At 37.7% G+C, this 24,392-nt stretch overlaps 2 protein-coding genes across 2 annotated transcripts in view; one reads left to right on the top strand and one right to left on the bottom strand.

Annotated features, from left to right (window-relative positions):
* Positions 1 to 265: 265 nt before the first annotated feature.
* Positions 266 to 19,540, bottom strand: LOC127876081 (alkylated DNA repair protein alkB homolog 8-like). Its single transcript, XM_052420993.1, has 11 exons — positions 19,373 to 19,540; positions 16,520 to 16,763; positions 15,741 to 15,866; positions 14,439 to 14,642; positions 12,530 to 12,600; positions 11,912 to 12,000; positions 7,148 to 7,291; positions 5,401 to 5,467; positions 3,909 to 4,064; positions 2,066 to 2,215; positions 266 to 1,423 (listed from the first exon to the last, which is right to left on the bottom strand). Exons 1-11 carry the CDS (start codon positions 19,496 to 19,498, stop codon positions 719 to 721), a joined length of 2,082 nt encoding a protein of 693 aa, XP_052276953.1. The 5' UTR covers positions 19,499 to 19,540; the 3' UTR covers positions 266 to 718.
* The window catches only part of LOC127876084 (arginine--tRNA ligase, cytoplasmic-like), a 150,496-nt gene continuing 145,616 nt past the window's right edge, over positions 19,513 to 24,392 (top strand). Inside the window, exons 1-4 of the mRNA XM_052421000.1 lie at positions 19,513 to 19,615; positions 22,640 to 22,786; positions 22,987 to 23,166; positions 23,766 to 23,855. Of these exons, the coding sequence (XP_052276960.1) occupies positions 19,571 to 19,615; positions 22,640 to 22,786; positions 22,987 to 23,166; positions 23,766 to 23,855 (462 nt within the window). The 5' untranslated portion in view covers positions 19,513 to 19,570. The remainder of the gene's footprint in view (positions 19,616 to 22,639; positions 22,787 to 22,986; positions 23,167 to 23,765; positions 23,856 to 24,392) is intronic.

Genomic DNA, 24,392 nt, shown 5'->3' with positions numbered 1-24,392 from the left:
ACAAAGTTTATTTAATATTTGGTGACTACTTGCGAATGAATGTATAGACACAGCAAGGAACCCTGTGTAGCCACTGGAACATGCAGACCTGTACTTAGTCAAAATAACTAGACACAATCTACTGATGTATATCGACCTCATATTTATACGAGAAACCTGTATTTTGATGATTATACACAAATATAATCATCATCATAAAATGTTACAGCTGCAATATAGGAGTGCAATTTAGTGCATCAAAATGTTTTTTCACAGAAACTTTGCAAAATTTTCAATTACATTTTATTAATACTTGTATGCAATAACATTTAAATATTTCAAACATTTTCAATGAGAATCACCAAAAACAAAAGATGTGTTTGTCAGAAAAACAATGCCCCATATTGCACCACTTTGAAATAAAATTTCAATATATCATTTATCAGGTTTAGAAATTATCTCCCTTTAAAAGCTTATTACTTCCCTTGGATTGTATTTTTTGACTTTTGACCTTGAAGGATGACCTTGACCTTTCACCACTCAAAATGTGCAGCTCCATGAGATACACATGCATGCCAAATATCAAGTTGCTATCTTCAATATTGCAAAAGTTATGGCCAATGTTAAAGTTTTCAGACGGACTGACGGACGGACAGACAGTTCAAATGCTACATGCCACCCTACTGGGGGCATAAAAACTTATGCACACATAACAATATGTCAACTTATTACTCGTGCATCACTGTTTTTCTACAATGACAGCCCAGTTCCCCTGATCATAGTAACTCTTGAGCACCTTACAACAGCCCACACTTCTACACAAGTCTTCCAGTTCACCTTGACGGAATACATGATAGAACCGATGAAAAGTGTTCTGCAAGTTGTCTGCATCTTGATTCTCCGTCTTACTTTTCAATTGCCATGGAACCAAAACATCTTGTTGCTTAAAGCATGTTCTATTGATATGAACTTCAAGTTTTTGAGGCTTGTCTTTTGCTTGTGAAGAACTGTTTAAAACATCATCACTTGTGCAGCATTCCACTTGTCTATCAGCATCATTATCACACATTTTATATCTGTCATTACTAGATTGAGTACTTTGCATATCAGCTAAAGGCTGAATGGTGTGTTTGCTTTCAAGAGCAGAGTTTATAACTCCAGTATCTCTTTTGGAATAACCAACTTCTTGCTCATTCACATGCTTTTTCTCATCAAGATTTGTGTCCTCATTGACATCAATAATGTCCGAAGCACAAGGATGAGTGTCTTTCATAAGAAGCTGGGAACTCACTCTTTCTTCAAGCTGCTGTGTGTTTTGCTTGTCTTTTAGGTGTTTGGACTTGATTTTGTTTAGCTCTTGTTCTATCGCCCAAACATAGATCAAGGCTTTGCCACCTGGACGCAAAATCTTCAACAGTTCTGCCACTGCCTTCTGTCGGCGTTCCTGAATCAAATCCCATAGACCATATAAATAAGAGTGTCATGCAAAAACGTGTCTTATGCCATTTGCAGTCAGGGTAGCTCCTTACCAGCCTGCCCATTTACACAGTCAGGTCAGGAACTACCATGTCTGATAAAGAGACCACAAAACCTTGTGTGACTGTATGGCGTACTGGTTAGCTCTTGACCAGACTGCACACATATACAACCGGGTCAGGAGTTACGCTAGCCTCATATGGCACAAGACCCATTTTGGCATGAATCGGCTCATATTAAATTAAAGAATACAGCAACAAAAACACAGCAGTACTTATTAATCGAGATTTAATGTTCTTTTCATAGCTGTTTTTTTATCCGATAATAGGTTAGGCATCATCACATTACATTTTGTATTTAAGATTCAATCTCATATACCTAATGCTTTTCGATTTTGGAATAAAAACAGCAGATCTGGACAGTTACCGCAGAGTCAATTTCTTATTAAAAAAATTGGTCCATAAGTCTGTAGCATAATCATGCAATTAATACACTTATTCTACATAGAATTTCGTATCTTACCCTTTTCTTCATAACAATTGCTTTTCAGTACAACTTTAAGTTAAATTATACCTATGAACATTGTAACTATGAGGGGAGCTGTACATACCTGTGTGGACATGTGATGAATCACAGCAATACACAGACAGACATCAAACACGCCGGCTCTCAGGGGCACAGCTAGGACGTCACCCACGTAGATCTGGTAGCCTCGCTCCTTGCATATCCCAGCCAGGTTGAAACTGCGGTCAGAACCCAGCTGCAGATGGCAATAAAATTGAACATTTTGTTTAATATGATATATGATGCTATTGTGAATGCTTTTTTCTGCATGTATTTCAATTTGACATACATGTACTATGATATGTAGAGCTATGTTTCTTCTGCAGAAAGGAAAAGCAGAGATTTCTAAAATAGAAAATGTTTTCTGATATTGGACATAATCTCGTACCAGATACCTTACATAGCCTCTTTTCCTGTATATTCCACCAGTGAAGGGTTTAATTGACTTTTCATTCTCAATAAAATCAAGTCCAACACAAGTAAGACATTTGATTAAAATTTTAATGTATTAAAAACAAATTAAAAGCAAAATAATTTACATATCACACATTTCCTTAGAAACCAGCAAATTCTTAGAAGGCACCTTAGCAACATTGATTTGTGCAAATATTTCTCATCAATTAGTTCAGTAATTATTTTGATAGGTTAATACTGCACTTTTGAAATCACTTTGATAAAATAGTTAAACTAATCTTCTTAAAGACTAACATCAACATACTGTTTAAAAGTGGATGTTTTCATTAACAGCATTTAGAAAACATTTTAAGCAAATTGTCTTCGTTTTTACTTTTTTTTTCTCTCACCAAATTCTATGCAATAGAATTTTTTAAATATGGATAAAAACTCAAGTTTTATAAGAAATATGTAAACATTTCCAAAATATGGGGGCGGCCAAATATGTTGGAATGGAAGAAACTGCCAGAAAAATTCACATGAAATATCACACAAAAAAGAGTGACTTTTCTCTGTGACAAATTATCTTCACCCATAGTGGATACACTGATTGTTACAAAAGCTGAATGAATGGCCATACAATTAATTACCATTTTGTGATACAACTGTGGAATATCATCGTGCTTGTACTATTTTTTAAAATAATGTATTGCATATAACAAAGAGCTTGATACTCAAAGTGATGAACAAACATTCAGAATGTTTCAACAGGCATTCAAATACAAGGCAGTAGATACTATCTTCTTTCCAACCAGTAAATTATACAAAAGAGAACAGAAACTAAGATAAACAAGTAAATTCGTTGAATTGATATCCCCCGCCATTATACTTCTTGACAAAAAAGTTTTCTGGACGGATGGACAACGCCAACGTGCATCATCCTCTTCTCCATATATATACTCAAACAAAGTTTCAATGAAATCCGTCAAAGCACTTCTAAGATATGGCTCCGGACACACAAAAAAAGCATTTTTTCAAAGTACAAAGGGACATAACTCTGTTATTATCTGATGTTGTACAATGCCATTTGGCGTGCATCATCCTCTTATCCATATATATACTCATACCAAGTTTCAATGAAATCCGCCAAAGCACTTGCAAGATATGGCTCCGGACACAAAAGTGCAAGACGGACAGACGAAAGGACGGACGGACAACGTCAAAACAATATCCCTCCGCCTATAGCTGGGCATAATGAGCTGTGCTATTGGAAAACTGGGCTTTATGCATGTGCCTAAAGTTTCATTCCAAATAAGCAATCTGCAAAGGCTGATCAGGGATGACACTTTCCGCTTTTACAGTATTTTTGGTTTAAGGTTTCTTATTAGCGAAATTCAGTTAAGGTGAACAGCGTCATCCCTGCTTAGCCGTGAGACGAAACTTCAAACACCTGCTTTAAGCCCTATTTTCCAAGAGTGTGACTCAAATACACAAACCTCAAACAAGGATTTATTTATTCCAAAGTATTTCCCGTTTCCACATCCGATGTCTGCAAGCAGGGAACCAGGGGCCTGTTCATGCAGGAAGTCAGCGATGTGGGGCCAGGGAGTGTGCCGGGTACCACTGAAGTGCTCGGCTATCTCCTCATACACCTGGAAATTACGCATCCCTTTATTAAGACGTTTAGCTATCACTGATCAATTGAACCTAGTCTTGAGAGCAGTCAGTACAGGCTAATCTGACACGAAACTCTCCGCCTAGACTGGATTTTTGTGTAGAGGAGACTTCTTTTAAACGAAAAATTCCATAAAAGCAGAATGTGCCCTCTGATAAGCCTGTGCAAATTGCACAGGATTATCTTGGACGACACTTTATGGACATGCATTAAGGCCAATTGTCCCAGAACAATACTCAATTCTTAACAAACTGATTGACCATATGCTATGGGATTAAAACTAGGCTTACTGAGGAAAAAGCCTGTCAAATACCATTGATATTGTGGGTGTGTAAGAAACCTCAACAGGTCCATAAAACAATTACCGGTAAGTCCTAGGTTCTTAATGGTAAGTCATTGTTAATTGAATTTTATCAAAAGGTCAATTACAAAATGTAGCTCCGAGTTACAACAGCAGTTACTATTTGATTACAGAAAAACAAAAACATGAGTCCTTTACATCTTGCTACATGTACTTTGTGTGTACAATGAGACAACTTTTATTATTATTAGTCATAGGTATATATAGATACTAATGAAGCAATTTTTTTGTGCAGGATTTGTAGCACTTTTAACATTATATCTGTGATATTACAGAGGTCAGTTAACCTACTCACACTTGACATTGACCAGCTCAGCAGATCTCAGTGATACACTTAAACTAAGAGCATAAACAACTGCCTTACCACTTAGATACGTAATTTCACACATTTGTAGCCCCTTAGAAAGTTATATAAAATTTACTAGATTCAAAATTTAAAAGCCTTAATTTCCAACCCTAAGATACTGATGAGCAGCAAACAGCATAAAACCTGAACAAACTGCCATTTCTCGCAGGCTGTTCTGTTTTTATGCTGTTTGCACATAGCCATTTTCACATTGCTTCTTATGGGGGAAAGGTATACGGTAATCAGATATAGAAGGAGAACATCAATATACACAATTTCATAACGAATCTCACACAAATCATTTAAAAGCAATTTATAATGCTCCAATTAAATTTGTCACAAAAGTCTACAGTTTAACAAATTCAGTACTTGCGTTCTACATTTAAAACAGTAACTTTCCCAGCGGTTTCAAATTTATTATTATTATTGTTACATGTATATTATTCAGTTCAAATAATTAATGATAATAATAATACTTGGTATGTCAATCTATTACCTATTGCACCAATAAAAGCACTGGTACATATTAGATCAATAGCAAGTATACCTGGTATGCTGTATGCATAGTATCAAGAATGATACAATAAAACTAACTTCCATAATTACCTGATGAACATGTTGACTTTCAAGCTGGGATGCAGAATGGTTATCTGTGGGAACACTTGGTTGAGCACTGAAATTCAATTCATATAATGGTACATAAGCCATTTAGCTTCTACTTTCAAACAACGCTAAAGGTTTTCTTGAAAATAAGGGCTACATGTTATCTTCTGATGGTTTACATTTGTCCCAAGTTATTTTAAAATCGATACATTTATATGGTAAACCTTTAGCTGAGACAAGCATTTTTTTAAAAGATATCAAGCAGCCAGAAAGTGCATCTGCTGTAAGTCCCCTTCTTCAAAGGGGGACAGATAAATTACTACCAGTTTTTGCTGAATATTCCTAGAATAAATCAGGTCAATGTTTAAGTGCCGCCCAGTGGGATAAAATGATAAGGAACAGCCATAAGAACTGTGCAAGTAAACAAGTATTAAAGCAAGGATTGTTGATTCTGCATGAAACATTAAAATCTTGTTAACCACAAGAAACCGTCGAAGATGGGTGATGCTCCCCAAAGTTTTTTTTTGTCACAATATTGCACTATATATTTAGATAAAAGGAAACGTCTTGAGGGCATAGTAGTTGGTGGGACGAGAATTTTTTTTATAGAAAATTTCAAAGGGCCATTACTCTGTGAAAAATGATCTGACCAGAACCCGCTGATAATATGCACTCTTGGTAGTGAAGCTTCCCATAAAGTTTCATTGAATTCCGGTCATTAGTTGCTGAGAAATAGCCCGGACAAAAATTGTGCACGGACGGACGGACAGACAGACAGACGCACACAGGGAAAGACAAAGCGGCGACTATATTCTCCCCCCAAAATTTAGCACAAAAATAAAGGTCTATCGGAGTTATAAACGGTAATTCTACATTGGGCTAAAGCCAAATTGATGTTGTTAGGTATGCATGCATTAGGAATAGACACAAGTAACAACTGTATTAATTTGTTAGATGAAACAATTATAGTACCAGCATCATGCAAAAAAGGGGTCTTATGCGGTATGCGGTCAGAATAGCTCCAGCCTAGCCTGAGAATCTGTGAACTTTGAGCTTTCTTGTCTGCTTTTGAGACAAAGAAACCTTGTGGGACTTTATAGTTGACAGAGAACAGACTGCGCATTATATATTATTATACCTCACTTTTATTCACAATGCTAAACTCCCATAGGCCATCGTGACATAGAAATACTGTCAGACACAGCGGAAAACTTTTACTGTCCAAAAAATACTGTCGCCAGCTACCTTAACAATCACGTGCCACCAGCGGTAAAAAAAATTACTGTCCAAAAAATACTGTCGCCCACTACCTTAGCAATCACGTGCGGAATGGTAAAAAGTTATACTGTCCCCTTCGCGCATGCGCAGTACGCAGTTTTGCATTTCCGCTGTATTTGGATAATTAAAATATCGATATTGCAGGTGAAACTGTGCTGTAGAATAGATTAATGCCATTATTTAAGCTTTGACAGGAGTCATAAAAAAATTCAAATTAGTATAAAAGACACGCTTACCTCAATGGCAATTTTCCTCAAGTTGACAAATTTACTGTCACCCTGTCAGACATGTAATATTTATATATTGCCACCATATGGTATAAGGTCCATTTTTTGCGTGATACAGGTCATATAATTATCTTAAAAATCAAACACTCAGAACAATCAACATTTGCAACATAGGGGGTGGGAAGCAAAATTGACTAGCAAAAATGACTGTGTGGCTGGGGGGTTACAAAAAACCTGATCAATACCTGTCTATGTTTTCAGGGCGAACACCAGTGATTTTCCTGAAAGTGAAAGACGTACGAAGCCCCCTCTGCGACAGTGTCAGTCCACCCTCCTTAGATGGAATAATGTCAGACTTTCTGGGAGTTATACCATGAGACCAGACATATCTACAACAATAACATGGACCGTGCTCTGTGAAAAGGGGGTTTAATGCATGTGCATAAAGGGTCGTCCCAGATCAGCCTATGCAGTTTGCACGGGCTAATAGGGACGACGTTTTCTGCTTTTATGATATTTTTCGTTTGAAGAAAGTCTCTTCTTAGCAAAAATCAAGTTTAGGTGGAAAGTGCCGTACCTTATTAGCCTGTGCAGACTGCACAGGCTAATCATGGATGACAGTTTTAGGCACATGCATTAAAGCCCTTTTTCAAAAAGCATGGCTCATATGTATTTTTATTATTCATAATTGACTTAAGTTTATTGACAGCATTGAACAGTATTGCCAGGCACTAATGGAGTCATAAAATATTATAAACTTCTACAGTTTAAAAGATTGATATATTTGTATGAAAAAGGAATGAATACATGAAGTTTTGAAATAATAAATAAATATTTGGTCAGAAAATAGTCAACTACTTAAATGACATAACATTACTGTCAACATATAGTTGCTTTATAACAATGTTGCATATTTGTGCGTCAAAAAAGTCTCCACTTTACATGTTGATATTCTTATTTAACTGTTATTTCATGGTGAATATTTAACTAAACATTGATTTCAAATTATTATTTAAAGAAAGCAATCCCAACAATGAATGAAGTGTGAGAGAAGCCAATAGTGACATCAAATTCTTAGATCAAGCCGGCATTGTGCAATTGAGCAGACTTTTTTGGCAAAGGACCATATAATAAAAAATATAAACAAATTCTTTTTTAACCCAATTTTGACATAGGAACCTATTTGTATAATGTTGGCAGGAAATCAACTAATGACATTTTCGTGGCATTATTTACACATCTCAACACTTCTTTTTTAAGCTATATGATGCATTAAAGTGGAATAATGTGCACATGTTTGTTTAAGTACTCTCCAATGAACATTAGTGTAAATTTTCATGAAAATTTGCAAACAAATTTAGAAAATATTACATGAAAAATGTACATAAATTTTAATTGAATTTTTAATGACATAATTTCGGCCTAACTATAAACCAAATAATTTTGTTGAAAAATTTCAGCTAAAAAGCTATAGAGCGGGTGCACCTATTTCCGAACATCTAAGCAAAAAAGTCTACAGTTCGGAAACGCAACCACACTTCCTCAAATCGATGATATTTTTAGAAACAACAACGCATACGGGACCTTTTAAAAACATCGATTGCGTGTATGGATCATCGTACACTATTATTTTTGGGTTATAGGAAAGGCAGTGATGTATGCTAAATCCGAACACTGGTTTTGATTCCGAACATTGGTGGTTTTAATTCCGAACACTCAAAGTGCATTCCAAAAATGTAAAATATTCAAAGAAAAGAAACAGTCAGACTAATTTATTCCATGAACAATCAAAACAAGAACATGTTTTCAACAATTTGGACAGTTATGCACTTTCAAATTTCAACAATATTTGCATTCAAAAGGAAGTTCATCGCAAATCAACTGATTTTCTATGTCAACACATGCAAAATGAAATCTCCAACCACAGTTAGTGCATTCAATAAAGTTGTCATATGTCTTCTCACACGTAAAACATTTGCCGGCCTCAACTTGAATGTCGCTGTCTGATAACGAATCATTGATTTCCCGAAGAATTGCCTCCTCGTTCTCTTGTTTTCTTCTTTTTATGGTAAGTCTGCGTTGTTTTTCAGCCTTTCTTGCCTCCCTCTTTTTTTCCTGTTCAGCATTTTTTCGTTTTTTCTCTTCCTCTTTCCTTTTCTTATTTTCTTCTCTTATTCTTTTTCGTTCACTTTTCTGTTGCAGTTCTTTCTCTTTCTTCTGTATCTTTTCCTGCAACAGATAGCGATAGGTAGACCCTGTGATGGCTTTAGGCATGAGAACCCGTTGGACATTTGGCTTTTGCTTTTCGGTGAGTGACGATAATGTCGGTAATTTCAAATGCTTTGAAAAGGGAGAGTAGCCAGGTGAGTTTGTCTTATTTACTGGCGATACATCATTAGTCGCGGACTTCTTGGTGAGAAGGACCGTCGAGGTGACCAACTGGTTGGATGGTGAAACAGATGGAACTTCTGACTGGTTGGTTACCATTACAGTTTGGGCGACGGACTGGTTGGGTTGGCTGTCGGACATTCCGATCAGTTGATTGGGTAGCGTTACAGTCGGGGGGCTGTTGGGTTGTATGACAGACATAGTGACCGATGGCCTGTCTAACATGATATTTGGGGCGTCTGTCTGGTTGGGCTGACTGTCCAACGGGGCGACTGACTGTAGGGGTAGTATGACAGTCGGAGTGACGGACTGGCTCGGCTGAATATCCGACGGGACGCCTGACTGGTTGAGTAGCATTACAGTCGGAGTCACGGACTTGTTGGGCTGACTCTCCGACGGTGCGATGGCAGTCGCAGTGACGGACTGGTTGGGCTGTCCCTCCAACGGGGCGACCGAATTATTTGTTACTAATACCGGTATGTCCACAGATTGGTTGAGTATGGTGACAGACGGGGCGACTGGTTGGATAGGCAACGTTTCTACACGGGCGGGTGAGGCGCCAGGCTGATTATGATGGCTCACCGAAACATCATTGGCTGGTGACGACGTGAGAAGCTGCTCTCCTGAAAATATTGCACTTGGCTGGAGTTTCATCGAGTGCATCACTTTGGTCGGGTCAAGAGGGAATAGGCCAGATTCGTGGAAACCTTTCACTGCAGCGTCAACCGTTGTACTTGCAGTCCAAGCTTGCTTGAACACTCTCGCAAAATTCTGTTTCGTAACGAACTGACCAACGTTATGGGTTTGCCAGTAGCGCACTGACTGCCGCCATGCTGCCTTAAGTGTGCCAAAAAATCTGAGGTCTAGAGGCTGAATCAAGTGTGATGAGTGTTCAAGTAGACAGTAAAGCTCGATTCCATTTTCAAGGCACGTGTCTGATGCTTTCATTGTGATGTGCGTAGAATGCCCATCTATCAATAACAACACAGGTTTCTTTACTTCGCGGGTGTTAATATCAGGTATGAAAACGTTTTTTAGCCAACAAACGAAAATCTCGCAGTCCATCCAACTGTTTTCAGAATGTCCAAACGCAGCTTCCTCAAAGCCATCTAAGGGGTCGTATGCCAGGGTAGATTATCATTGGCGTTACGAAGTGACCAGAAGCACTTGCTGCTGCCATCACCGTCATCTGAGTCTTGTCCGAGTTGCCAAAATGATATACGACGGGGTCTCCTTTTTTTGCAACAACCTTACTATTCTTGTGTGCACACAAAGATAACCCCGTCTCGTCTGCGTTGTAGATTCTACTAGGATCAAGCAGCAGAGTTTCATCTTTGAGCTTATCCTTAACGTAGCGTTCAAATTCGGCAAACCAACGCTGAATTTTCTCTGTAGTGATGACGGCCCGCTCCTTCCCTAATTGGAAAGTTGTGCGGACGGACAAATACGGATGACGCTTAAAAAACCCACGCAACGATTGCCGTCCCGGTTTGTTTTCGAGAAAAGGGGTTTCTCTGCCAGCGTCATTGATAATCTTCTGGCCAACCGTACACAGCTCATGTCTTGTTCGACCGTAGCCAACCCTACTCATATGGACCACCCAGTTGGCAATTCGTTGCTCTTCGTCAGCACTGAGGACGGTCTTCGCACCGATATGGTCAGTTGCGTACTTCCCACGGACACGATCATGGAGTGTTGTTTTGGGTATTTTATACGTTTTGGAAGCCTGGCCAAGCGTCATTGTACCTGATTTTATTATTTCGACTGCACGACCAACCACTTCTGGGTCGTACTTTCTACGTTTTGCTTGTAATTGACGACTCATAATATCTAAAATAAAACGAATTCATGTGTCAAGACATGAGCCTTTTATTTTAAGTTTTGGTAATTTATAAAACAATATTCTTGTAAGTTTTTGCTTTATTGCAGTAAACTTCAATGATAAACACTTTTAAAAAAATCGTTCGGAATAATGAACATCGTTTAATATATCGGTTGTAATTCCGAACACTTGATTTTTGCCTTTTTTGTTTGTGGAAGCTATAAATAGAACATACACACTAGTTGGGAAATGCCTAACTAACAATAGATAGGAAAAACCTGATCGGGGAAATACTTTAATGACGTCATGTAACCTTAGGAATTAGTGAAGGTGAAATTGAGATTTGCGTAATTCCACTCACTTGACTGGTTGGTGAAACGACTTTCCGAGATTCTTCAAAATTTTAACTTTGTTGCCGCTCAAACATGGACGAAACGGAAAGAGTAAAGTTATGATGTCATAAATATGATGTCATATGTCAGAGTTCATGCTTGAATTATATTGTTTTTAAATGTATAAATTTTCGTTCGGAATTAGACGCTGATCGGAAATAGGTAGACCCGCTCTAATAAACTTAAAATTACAAGAAACAAATGTTATTTAAGTAGCTTCCTACCTTAAAGAAATAATCCAACAATAAACAAAATAAACCAAAACAACGTGTAAAAAAGTATATTATCTCCAACAACCATGTAAATCATATGAAACAAAACAAGGACACTGCATGTTGTAATTGGTTTAACATTTGAAATTACATGTAGTGAGAAAATATGAACTAAAAACTTTTTAATACCCCTACCTTGATTCCCCAGTCATGACTAGCACACTTAGATTGGGCAACAATACAGACAAGTGTCGGCCATCTGGGTGCCTGAACTCCATGAGAACCTGTATGGAAACGACACAAAATAGAAAACCATGATATCTTTAACACTTACTGAAACTTAACAACAAAATGCAAGAGCTTACTGCATCTTGTTTGAAAATTGCATGTGAACAGAAACAAGTTATATGAAAATGGAGAGGATAAAGCTCAACTTTTACTGCTATATGAGCTGTGTCATGCAAAAAAAGGTCATATGTCATAAGACACCAGTCTGGTAATGAGCTATGCTGTCCATTATGAAGTAACGCAAAGTTTCGTGGTCTCATAAGGGGAACAAGTAGCTCCTGACCAGACTGTACAAATGCGCAGGCTGGCTTGGAGCTACTTAAGCTTTGATGCCATTAGGTCCATCTGAACATGAACCACTCAAATACATGAGAATCGAGAAAAAAGCTTTTCTATTATTGTTATATCTTTAGCATGTTAGTTTACTTTACTAAAATAATCATACCTGGTCTTCTATTAAGTAATTCCTGAATGCAATCCAACTTTGATATGCAGATGGCTTGTGGTACATGTATCAGTACTAACCTGTGATCCAACACTCAGTGAGACCAGGCCATCTTCAAATGCTGATGGTGTATCAACATGGGGTGGTATCCCTACAAACATTTCATCAGTAACCTTAACATTATCCATGTAAGAATACTACTGAACAGTGCAATTTTTTAAGGTTGTGCTACATGTTGTCAAAATTGTTTTGAACTTGTGGTGTTATAATTTGGAGTAATAGGCACTAAACAACAAAATAAATCTGCAACCTGTATCCGTCACTGTATAACTTTTGTGTAATAATGGATGAAATTAACATTGTAATTTTCATTAAAGTCTCTAAACACATACTTGTAATACACTGTTGGAGAAATTAATAATTATTGTATTTCACTGTAGTCCTAACAGAATCTTCACCAAAAAAGACAAAACTGACAAAGCACTGTTCCTGATGCCTCCATGGGCCTGGCTCTGGGAAAACTGGGCTTACTGCATGTGCATATAGTGTCATCCCAGATAAGCTGTGCAGGCCAAAGAGGCTGGTAAGGGACGACACTTGCCGTCAAAATTGGATTTTGTCTAAGAAGAGACTTCTTTTAAACAGAACATAACATAAAGCAAAAAGTGTTGTTAATGGGATGACACTTTTTAATATGCACATGCATATAGCCCAATTTTCCCAGAACGAGGCACAAATATATATCATACACACAAACACTTTCCAAGGCCACGACCCTGTGACAGATGACCTGCTAAAACTCCCAAGCATATCAGTGACACCTGTACCTTGCCCAGGCTTGTACTGATTGACAGTCAGCTGATCAGGGGTGTGGCCAGATCAGTGACCCCGGTACCTTGCCCAGGCTTGTACTGGTGACAGTGAGCTGATCAGGGGTGTGGCCAGATCAGTGACCCCTGTACCTTGCCCAGGCTTTTACTGATTGACAGACAGCTGATCAGGGGTGTGGCCATATCAGTGACACCCCTACCCTGTCCAGGCTTGTACTGATTGACAGTCAGCTGATCAGGGGTGTGGCCATATCAGTGACACCTGTACCTTGCCCAGGCTTGTACTGATTGACAGTCAGCTGATCAGGGGTGTGGCCATATCAGTGACTCCTGTACCTTGCCCAGGCTTGTACTGATTGACAGTCAGCTGATCAGGGGTGTGGCCATATCAGTGACACCCATACCTTGCCCAGGCTTGTACTGATTGACAGTCAGCTGATCAGGGGTGTGGCCATATCAGTGACACCTGTACCTTGCCCAGGCTTGTACTGATTGACAGTCAGCTGATCAGGGGTGTGGCCATATCAGTGACACCAGTACCTTGCCCAGGCTTGTACTGATTGACAGTGAGCAGATCAGGGGTGTGGCCATATCAGTGACACCTGTACCTTGCTTGGGCTTGTACTGATTGACAGTCAGCTAATCAGGGCTGTGGCCATATCAGTGACACCCGTACCTTTCCCAGGCTTGTACTGATTGACAGTGAGCTGATCAGGGATGTGGCCATATCAGTGACACCTGTACCTTGCCCATTGCCCAGGCTTGTACTGATTGACAGTCAGCTGATCAGGGGTGTGGCCATATCAGTGACACCTGTACCTTGCCCAGGCTTGTACTGATTGACAATCAGCTGAACCGGGGTGTGGCCATATCAGTGACACCTGTACCTTGGCCAGACTTGTACTGATTGACAATCAGCTGATCAGGGGTGTGGCCATATCAGTGACACCTGTACCTTGCCCAGGCTTGTACTGATTGACAGTCAGCTGATCAGGGGTGTGGCCATATCAGTGACACCTGTACCTTGGCCAGACTTGTACTGATTGACAATCAGCTGATCAGGGGTGTGGCCATATCAGTGACACCTGTACCTTGCCCAGGCTTGTACTGATTGACAGTCAGCTGATCAGGGGTGTGGCCATATCAGTGACTCCTGTACCTTGCCCAGGCTTGTACTGATTGACAGTCAGCTGATCAGGGGTGTGGCCAATGTGCCCCGCCTCTCTTAGTCTGGACAGCAGTGGCTTGCAGATGTCTGGGACGTTATCAGGCAGGGGGTTGTCTGGGTAGACATTGTTGATTGTGTACAGGAATTCATACCCATAGTGCTTCACAAAGCGATGTTTCAGTGCTGCCTCCTCACCTGAGAAAACAGAGTACAGTTTTGTATTTGTGGTTACATGCACACATCACATTTAAATGCCAAAACAATTACAACTTGAAATGTGTCGAGGACACTGATAAAGCACAACACTTGTTTTGACACAATCAAATACATTATGTATTCTACAGTGGACAAAAAAGGGCCATATTTAAGCCAAACTGGTTTCAGTCAGAATTTTCTTTTTCCGATCCTCTACACATCTAAGGTCTTTATTATAGGAATGTTTGAGTGAGACTGGATATTCTATAGTGGAACAAGAGCTGTGTTTTTGTTTGTGAAACACAATAGCCCCCTATTGTGCCGCTTTGAAGCCATATATTTTACCTTTGACCTTGAAGGATGACCTTGACCTTTCACCACTCAAAATGTGCAGCTCCATGAGATACACATGCATGCCAAATATCAAGTTGCTATCTTCAATATTGCAAAAGTTGTGACCAAGGTGAAAGTTTTGGGACACACACAATGAATGAATGAATAAATGAAAGAATGACAGACATACAGACAGACAGGCAAAAAACAATATTCCCCTGATCATTCGATCCAGGGGCATAAAAACACACAAACAGACATAATGCTGCAAAAACCGATAGCAGCCAAAGTTTGTTTTAACATCACCTACACATTAAATTCATTCAACTGTAAAAGTTGAACAAGATTCTGCAAGTAGTTCAAGAAAAGTTGAAAACACAAAATTATGAGACTATACATTCAATAGACCAAAAATACACAAAGGACCATAATTCAGCAAAACAACAACAACAGAAGTTAAAAGAGGTGCTGCAATTTGAAAACACAGGCTTCAGTAGGTACTGATGGAAAAGTGAAATATAGTATGCCTTCCAATCAGTCTGACATCGACATTGGCCTAACAACAACTAATGAGAAGAGCATTATCTGCAGTTTTTTTATATTTTGAATTTAATTATATTACATCACTTTAGTATTAAAACAGCCAAACTTTTTTAACATATATATTTTATTTTTATTTTCCTGATAAATACATTTTTCACCATTTTTTACAATTTATATAGTTAAATATGTCCCCAAAAAGACAAATATAAATATAGCACATACCTGAGCGTATGTTATGATCACCAAACACACAAGCCATAATCTGGTCTGCATATTCCTGTGTAATGAAGTCTTCCAGTAGAATCAAACCAGGTGGTCTGTCGTGTGAAGGATACATACTTTCTGGAACTGAAACAAGAGATGTGTTTGTCAGAAACACAATGCCCCCTTCTGCGCCGCTTTAAAGCCATATATTTGTCCTTTGACCTTGAAGGATGACCTTGACCTTTCATCACTCAAAATCTGCAGCTCCATGAGATACACATGCATGCCAAATATCAAGTTGCTATCTGAAGCGACATTGAAGTTATGAGCATTTGAAAAACCTCAATGCGAAACCTAAATGCAAAGTATGACGGAAAGACAGATGGACGGTCCGATCACTATATGCCCTCCTTCGGGGGCATAAAAAAGGGGCTTAATCCATGTGCATAAAGTGTTGTCCCAGATAAGCCTGTACGTGTGCACAGTCTTATCTGGGACAACAATTTAAGCAGATGCATTAAGCATCATTTGCCCAGAGCGAGGCTTATATATACTTTCTTGAACTGAAAGGCGCTACTGGTCAATGGTCGTTCAAATACATCCTTGTGATAGAAAACAATACAACATTTTATTGTGACAAGAAACTGTCGGAGATGGGTGATGCTCCCCAAAGGTTTTTTTTGTCACAATATTGCACTATATATTCAGATAAAAGGAAACGTCTAGTAGTTAGGGGGGACAAGAATTGCACTATATGTACAGTTACAAACATAACTACCATATTGGCATAATCATACCTTTATTAACAAACAATGTGTACAGAACAACTTCCATCTTTCTATGCCCGTTGGCAGGCAACTTATACCCATTCAGATTTGTTACTGCCTTTTCACTGACTTCAACATCTGAGCAGCACACATAGCAATATGATTTTTGTGGCAACATAAAAATGTCGCATTTTTCATCATATTGAGTAAATAGGTTGTTAATTTCTTCAAAGGTTACATTGTTGTCAAGGCCTCCATTGCAAACACAGATGATCTGCCAAATAGAAAATGAAATCAGAATAAACAAACAATCAAGATTCTAACAAAAAATAAATATATATGTAATCAAGCTGACCAATCTTGGACCTTAATTAGTGAATGCACACAAAGACCTTGCAGTTTCATGGCAAACACTTAACTGCTTCACTTTAAAAATGCTTCACTTTAAAATCTTGATCATAATTACAGCAAGATATTTGTTGACTGTCAATTTACAGGCATGAAGCACAACATGTTGATATTCAACAGGACGCTAGATATTATTCCAATCCCAAATCAGATGACGTAAAACACACTAAGAAAAACAAAACAAAATTCCATTTGAATAAAACCTGCCACAACATTATTTTTTGAGTAGTTGTTTCCAAAAATATAAAGGCCATTTCACAGAATATTGACATAAATATAAACAACCAATTTATCGTAAGAATTCCCGGGTATGTTTCAGTATATTCCCAGTATCCGGGATACATTTAAGCATACTTAAGAGTACCCAGGGAACATGCAAGTGGTACCCGAGCCGACAATTATCAATCAAGCCTAATTAGAACAAGAGCACCGCCTTGCGGGTGCAGACCGCTCATCTATTTTCTTTTTAAAGGTGAAGGGACTCTCATTTTCAATCACAAAGAAAAAAAAATCGGGGGGGGGGGGGGGGGGGGGATTCTTGGGTGCAATGGTTGGACGGTATTTCAAACATAAAATAATAAAACTAAATATTTGTGTTTTTTAACCGTTTCAAACAAAAAAAATTGGGGGGTGGGGTGGGGGGTATAGTGTGAGGGTGGGGTGGTCATTTGTGAGATGATCTTAAAAAAAAAAAAAAATTAGGGGGGGGGGGAATTCGGGGGTGGGGGGGAGGGGGGGTGGGGGGGGTATTCTTGGGTGCGATGGTTGGACGATATTTCAAACATAAAATAATAAAAATAAATATTTGTGTTTTTTAACCGTTTCAACAAAAAAAATTTGGCGGGGTGGGGTGAGGTATAGTATAGTGTGAGGGTGTGGTGGTCATTTGTGAGATGATCTTAAAAAAAAAAAATAATAAAGGGGGTGGGAATTCGGGTGGGGGGGGGGGGTATAGTATAGGTGGTCATTTGTGAGATGATCTTAAAAAAAAAAATAAAAAAAAAATTAGGGGGGGGGGGTGGATTTGGTGGTGGGGGGGGATTCGGGGGGGAGGGGGGAGGGCACGGGGGATGGTTTGGGTGGAGTCTATTGTGGTATGTCAGGTAAGAGTAGTTTTGTCAAAGTATCAATCAAATCTAATCATAAATAAAGAAGTTATGGCATTTTTAGCAAAATTTAATAATTTGACCTTGAGAGTCAAGGTCATTCAAAGGTCAAGGTAAAATTCAACTTGCCAGGTACAGTAACCTCATGATAGCATGAAAGTATTTGAAATTTGAAAGCAATAGCCTTGATACTTTAGAAGTAAAGTGGATCGAAACACAAAATTTAACCATATACACTTCAACATCGTTATTTCAAAGTCGTCGGGACCGTTAAAAAAACTTTGGATTAACGATTATTCGAAATAAACATTTGACGGAAGACTTCTTTGATTCTGTAAAAAATGAAACGTTGTGGAATTCACATGGTTCGGTTACACGCTTACTGAAAAGCGTAAACTAGTCAGATAGCAATATATTTCCACTTGTAACAAACGGAGGAATAAAACGATTATTTTTCTTGTTTTTATTTTTGTCTTATTACTGAACATATAAAATATAATGAATAGCACAAATTGTCAGACATACATACATATTAATACATTTTCGAAGATTAATTAACATTTTTTAACTTATACGCGATGTCTCTCTGAACACCGGCGTTCGCGCAGACGACAAAGGTGTAATTATGTTCTTAATGCACTGGCCGGCGCACAATTTGATATTTTATATATTTTATATACACACCCTACTTGTTATTCATATCAAGTAATCATGAATATCGTAGTTCTTATCATTTTAAGTTATAATACAAATCTTAGTTCAAACATATATAATTGACGTCAAATGGGTGTAAAATAACATTTCAATTCGGAAATATTTTAATTTGTCAATACATAGTGAAATGTTACCTACTGAAGTGAAGTCACTATTACAAAAAATGAGTATCTCGGATAACCGACAACAAAATACAAATGTCGGAAATGACATTCGGAAATGACCGATTTCGGATTAAAAATTCATAAATAATAATTGATACTTGGAATTCGTGGCTCAGATTTCACGGGAGGGTTTTTGTCCGGTCACATTTTTTCATGGGAGGGTTTTTGTCCTCCCCCGTTTTTTTCATGGGAGGATTTTTTGTCCGTCCCCATTTATTCATGGGAGGGTTTTCGTCCGGCCCCTATAAAACTGACGGGAGGGTTTTTATCCGGGAGGGGTTTTGTCCGGAATTCATTAAACAAGTCTGGATAATACATCTGTCCCTTAAATACACTACTCAATGAGAAATCTGACATTGAACAACATTTTGTACACGTATCTTCTTGACAAGTGAACAATTTCTTAATGATTTGTAACCTCAACACGTCCGCGAAAATATATGTCAATGCAAATTTATAATATTAAAATGAGCTGGCGGTTTAGTACTCACACGCGATGGTTTATCTTCGCACGCAATATCATGTTTTTCTTTCAATGTTTCCGTAAGTTTTCTTAACTTCTTAAGAACTTTTTTTCGACCTTTTTCACTACTTGCATGTTTAATGGGAGCAGCCATTTTAATCGATTAATAACAACCGGTTTACATTTTAAAGTAAAAGTTGAAACAAGCCTCTCCCTAACCGGCAACATGGCTGACGAAGTTGCGATTTTGACAGCTCGTGCAATCCAAGCTGTAAGAGGGTTGATTTACGTTAGAATATTTTTCTTTGAGCATGAAGACAAACGTATTTTGTTGTTGTTCACAGCAGTCAACTGTTACTCTCTCTATGTTTTCGTTCTTATTTGGAAAACTACCCGATGATGCAATGCACGTGAAACGTGGGGTATAAACCAAAAGCGAAACTAAAACTAAAATCCGGTATTCTGGTGGTATTAAAGGAATAATTATTCACGTTTAGAAAGAAACAATAATTTGTGTCTAAACATCATATTTACATATATGATAAATGATTAAATAGACAATCATATTTGATATACAGGCCTCAGTCACTGGTTACCACAACTGTGTATACTTGAAGCCAGGGCTAACAACAACAAGATTCTTAATAAGTTGTCAGAGTCAGCTACAAAGTAGCTCCTAACATCCCCTCATGGCTGGATATTTTCCCAATGGAAAAAAGTATATATATTTTCCTAAATGGGAAATACAAATTTTCAATTGAAAGTCTCAATTTTTTTTTTAGATCAACATTTAGTTAATCTCCCATTAAGCTCTACAAGTAACACTTTATTAAATTTAATATTTAAAACACTTTTATTCTGATTTTTGAAGCATTTGCTAGCAAAGAAAACAACACTCATTTCCCAATGTTGGTCAAAACACCGCGATTTTCTCCAATCCAAAGGGACCCGGCCCCATTCCCTAAATAGTGAAAAAAAATCACTGTTGAGGTTTACACCTGCAGCCACCTTACACAGAGAGGCATGAGGGAGAAGGATGAAATGTAGATGATGATATATCCTTTTTGTTTATTAACTATCAAGCTCTTCTCACTATTTTCACGCCGGAGTTTAATCCTTATTCTCTCACCACTTGTAAAAGTCACCCTTGACTGTAGCAATGAACAATGTAGATTTAGACTTAATTAATTTCATAATTTCTTCTTTGTAAAGAATGATCATCTATTTTTATGCCCACCTTCGAAGAAGAGGGGGTATATTGTTTTGCTCATGTCGGTCCGTCCGTCCACTGAATGGTTTCCGGATGATAACTCAAGAACGCTTACGCCTAGGATCATGAAACTTCATAGGTACATTGATCATGACTTGCAAATGACCCCTATAGATTATCAGGTCACTAGGTTAAAGGTCAAGGTCACGGTGACTCGACACAGAAAAATGGTTTCCGGATGATATTTCAAGAACGCTTACGCCTAGGATCATGAAACTTCATAGGCACATTGATCATGACTCGCAGATGATCCCTATTGATTTTCAGGTCACTAGGTCAAAGGTCAAGGTCATGGTGACTCAAACCAGTAAAATGGTTTCCGGATGATAACTCAAGAACGCTTACGCCTAGGATCATGAAACTTCATAGGTACATTGATCATGACTCGCAGATGACCCCTATTGATTTTCAGATCCCTAGGTCAAAGGTCAAGGTCACAGTGACAAAAAACGTATTCACACAATGGCTGCCACTACAACTGACAGCCCATATGTAGGGCATGCATGTTTTACAAACAGCCCTTGTAACTGAAGTCACAGCAAAATCAACACCATTATACACCATTTTCAATTATCATCACATCAAGTATTTCCCAGGTAAAAGGTCACTTAGCTCTTGTATTTAATCAATAATTATAAAACAAAGATCTGAAAATTCATCACAACTAACAATTAGTAAATATCAGTTAAAATTGTTTTAACTGGAATTAAAGACTCAATAAATAAATACATTAATTAATAAAAAAATATCACTGTTATTTTCAAACACTGTTCAATTTTTTTATGTCCCCCACTATAGTAGTGGGGGACATATTGTTTTTGCCCTGTCTGTTGGTTGGTCTGTCTGTCTGTCTGTCTGTTTGCGCCAACTTTAACATTTTGCAATTACTTTTGCTATATTGAAGATAGCAACTTCATATTTGACATGCATGTGTATCTCATGAAGCTGCACATTTTGAGTGGTGAAAGGTCAAGGTCAAGGTCATCCTTCAAGGTCAGAGGTCAAATATATATGGCCAAAATCGCTCATTTTATGAATACTTTTGCAATATTGAAGATAGCAACTTGATTTTTTTTTAAGTCAAATTAAATCTAAAACTTAACATATTGATAGAGTTTGACTGCAAAAATAATTAAAATAAATAGGTGAAATTGGTGGTATGCAAACCCAAGAATTCTGACAATATGAATAATGTCAAGAACCTTCAAGCAGGCCGACACACAATCTGAAAATCTCACATCAACTGACTTCATTTTGACCATGATACAAATGTATTGACCTAGTTTTGGGCTAAGACTTATTCCTAAGGGCCAATGAATTGATTCTGACCAGGCTTCCACCCAGGACATCAGCATTTATTGAACGCAACTTTTTTCTCCCTTGTGTCTATAATTATTATAGAATATTCCAAATAATATGTATTTGTCATGACATACATTTATTAACATTTTCCAAAAAACTACGCCAAGCCCTTTTATTGCAATTTGTCTCAAATGTATTTTAAATGTTTAAAGATTTAGTTCATTGGTAATTTCTTACCCTAGTTTTTATATCACCTTGTCAAAAGTGTGATTAATCCATGCCTATTTCTGTAGTTTACACAGTCAGTCCATACCTTTTTGGACAATTTGTGTTACATCTGTTTTAGTGGAGATGCTATAACAAGCTTCAATAAATCTAATTACAATCATTAACAGGGGTCAATTTGTTTTTATGTCCCCCACCACTATAGCGGGGGACATATTGTTTTTGCCCTGTCTGTTGGTTGGTTTGTGTGTTTGTTTGCTCCGACTTAAGCATTTGCCATAACTTTTGCAATATTGAAGATAGCAACTTTATATTTGGCATGCATGTGTATCTCATGGAGCTGCACATTTTGAGTGGTGAAAGGTCAAGGTCTTCCTTCAAGGTCAAAGGTAAAATATATGGGGACATAGTGTTTCACAAACACATCGCTTGTTTTTTCATTTAATTATGCACACTGACTCTCCATTCTCTTCTCATTACTTAAATGTGTTCATCCAGGAAGCTGAAATTGCTGCATTGGAAGCAGAAATACAGCAACTACATGATCCCCAAAGACTTCTTGCAAATGGCATCATCTCACCAGAGCTTGAGAAACTGAGGACAGAAAATGCAAAACTCAAGTTCCAAATTACTCATTTAGAAAGGGTAAGTTGAAAAAAGTTTGTCTTATATTATTTCCAATATTTTTTTTAAATACATTTTTTCTGCTGTTATTTTGTCATTAATAACATGTTGTCTAACACAACGTTCAAATTGCTGCTTACTTATTTTTGGGGAAAAAGGACTTATTTTTTTTTAGAAGTGAAGAGTCTTTATTAATTTTTTTTATTATTCCTTATTTACAGAACATTTCCCGAGAGCAGTCTCGCAGTCCTGATCACATGGTGAACATCAGTCAGCTGGTGACGGACGTGTTTGCTCTAGCCATCCGTCTGGCCTACCCCGACCTGGAAGACATCCCAGTGCTGATCCAGAACAGCAAATTTGCTGATTATCAGTGCAACAGTGCCATGGCCATTTGCCAGGTAACCATGGAAACATTACATTGTGGGATAAAATACATATCTGTTAGGAATTTTAAATGAAATGCGATTGACCAACTTTCATATCTGCAAGTATACACAGCGAAAATTCCATGCATGCCCAAATACACATAGCAAAACAAACATGACTGAATTTGAAAGTTCCTATAAAAAATAATTAATAATTTTTGGGTATTTTTATTTTCATGCATGTAGTAGGATGATTTGTGGGTGTCTTAAATCATAATATTTTAGTAATACAAATTTAATTTATCATTCATTATCAACCAATGAACAATATAATTAAACGGTTTGTTACTTAAGAACCAAACCACAACGGTGTAAGCCCTCTGTTTATTGTATACATGTACATTGTAACAAAAAGAATTTTTTTTATAAACAAATGAACATTTATAGGCCAAAAATTGTTTGGATTTACCGTGATCTGGTAAAATTTAAATGTACTTCAAATACAAGCTATGTGTTTTTACTTGCAATTTTACTTTTTCTAGTTCTTACATGCCAATTTTAAGAAGGGAATATGTACGCTAATAACTACTCTTCTGTTACCCCTATGTAGATGACCTTTTCTTTTCATGTAGAAACTGAAGTCCCAGGGTGAGAAGGTCACTCCCCAGCAGGTGGGGACCCAAATCAAGGACCAGATACCGCCAGTAGACTTCTTTGAAAAGGTATGAGCCTCGCTCTGGGAAGATGGGGCTAAATGCATGTGTGTAAGGTGTAGTCCCAGGCTTATCATGGAGGACGATTTCCACATAAACTGGATTTGCTTGGAGGAGACTTCCTGTCATAAAAATAATAAAACAAGTTGAGAGTGTACCCTGTGCTATATTGATGCGACAGAAATAAGATATGAAACTGTATTCTAGTATCTTTGAAAGCAATTATGTTAGTTCTACATACCATGATAGCCATCATCAACACACACATTAGGCACACATGTCGCTCACATGGCAGTAGATAGTGCCATTTAATTAATTGGTGTGTGCTTATCTCTTAATGCACATTAATGAGTAATTTTCAAATAGCAAATAAGTTGATACAGCTTTCTCAAAAAACATCTGTTAGTTTGTTTGTTTTTCATTCAAATCTGAAATCCACACATATGAGAACCCCCTTGATGTGTCTGTATTCAGAAAACTACAAAATTATGTTGATGTTATTAAATGGTTGTATATGAAATATCTTTTACAGCCAGAAGAGCTTAT

Source organism: Dreissena polymorpha, chromosome 4 (genome assembly GCF_020536995.1).
Source record: "Dreissena polymorpha isolate Duluth1 chromosome 4, UMN_Dpol_1.0, whole genome shotgun sequence".
Classification (NCBI taxonomy): Eukaryota; Metazoa; Mollusca; class Bivalvia; order Myida; family Dreissenidae; genus Dreissena; species Dreissena polymorpha.
The sequence above is the reverse complement of the archived record's forward strand: the minus strand, read 5'-3'. Positions and strand labels throughout refer to the sequence as shown.

Bases quoted from the DNA above. Each gene is read 5' to 3' on its own strand.
- LOC127876081 (XM_052420993.1), bottom strand. From the start codon at position 19,498: ATGGCTGCTCCCATTAAACATGCAAGTAGTGAAAAAGGTCGAAAAAAA. The intron at 12,001-12,529 runs GTTAGTACTGAT...GTTTCCATACAG, and splicing joins CACTGAGTGTTGGATCACAG to GTTCTCATGGAGTTCAGGCA. The intron at 2,216-3,908 runs GTTTGTGTATTT...TGCCATCTGCAG, and splicing joins TAAATAAATCCTTGTTTGAG to CTGGGTTCTGACCGCAGTTT.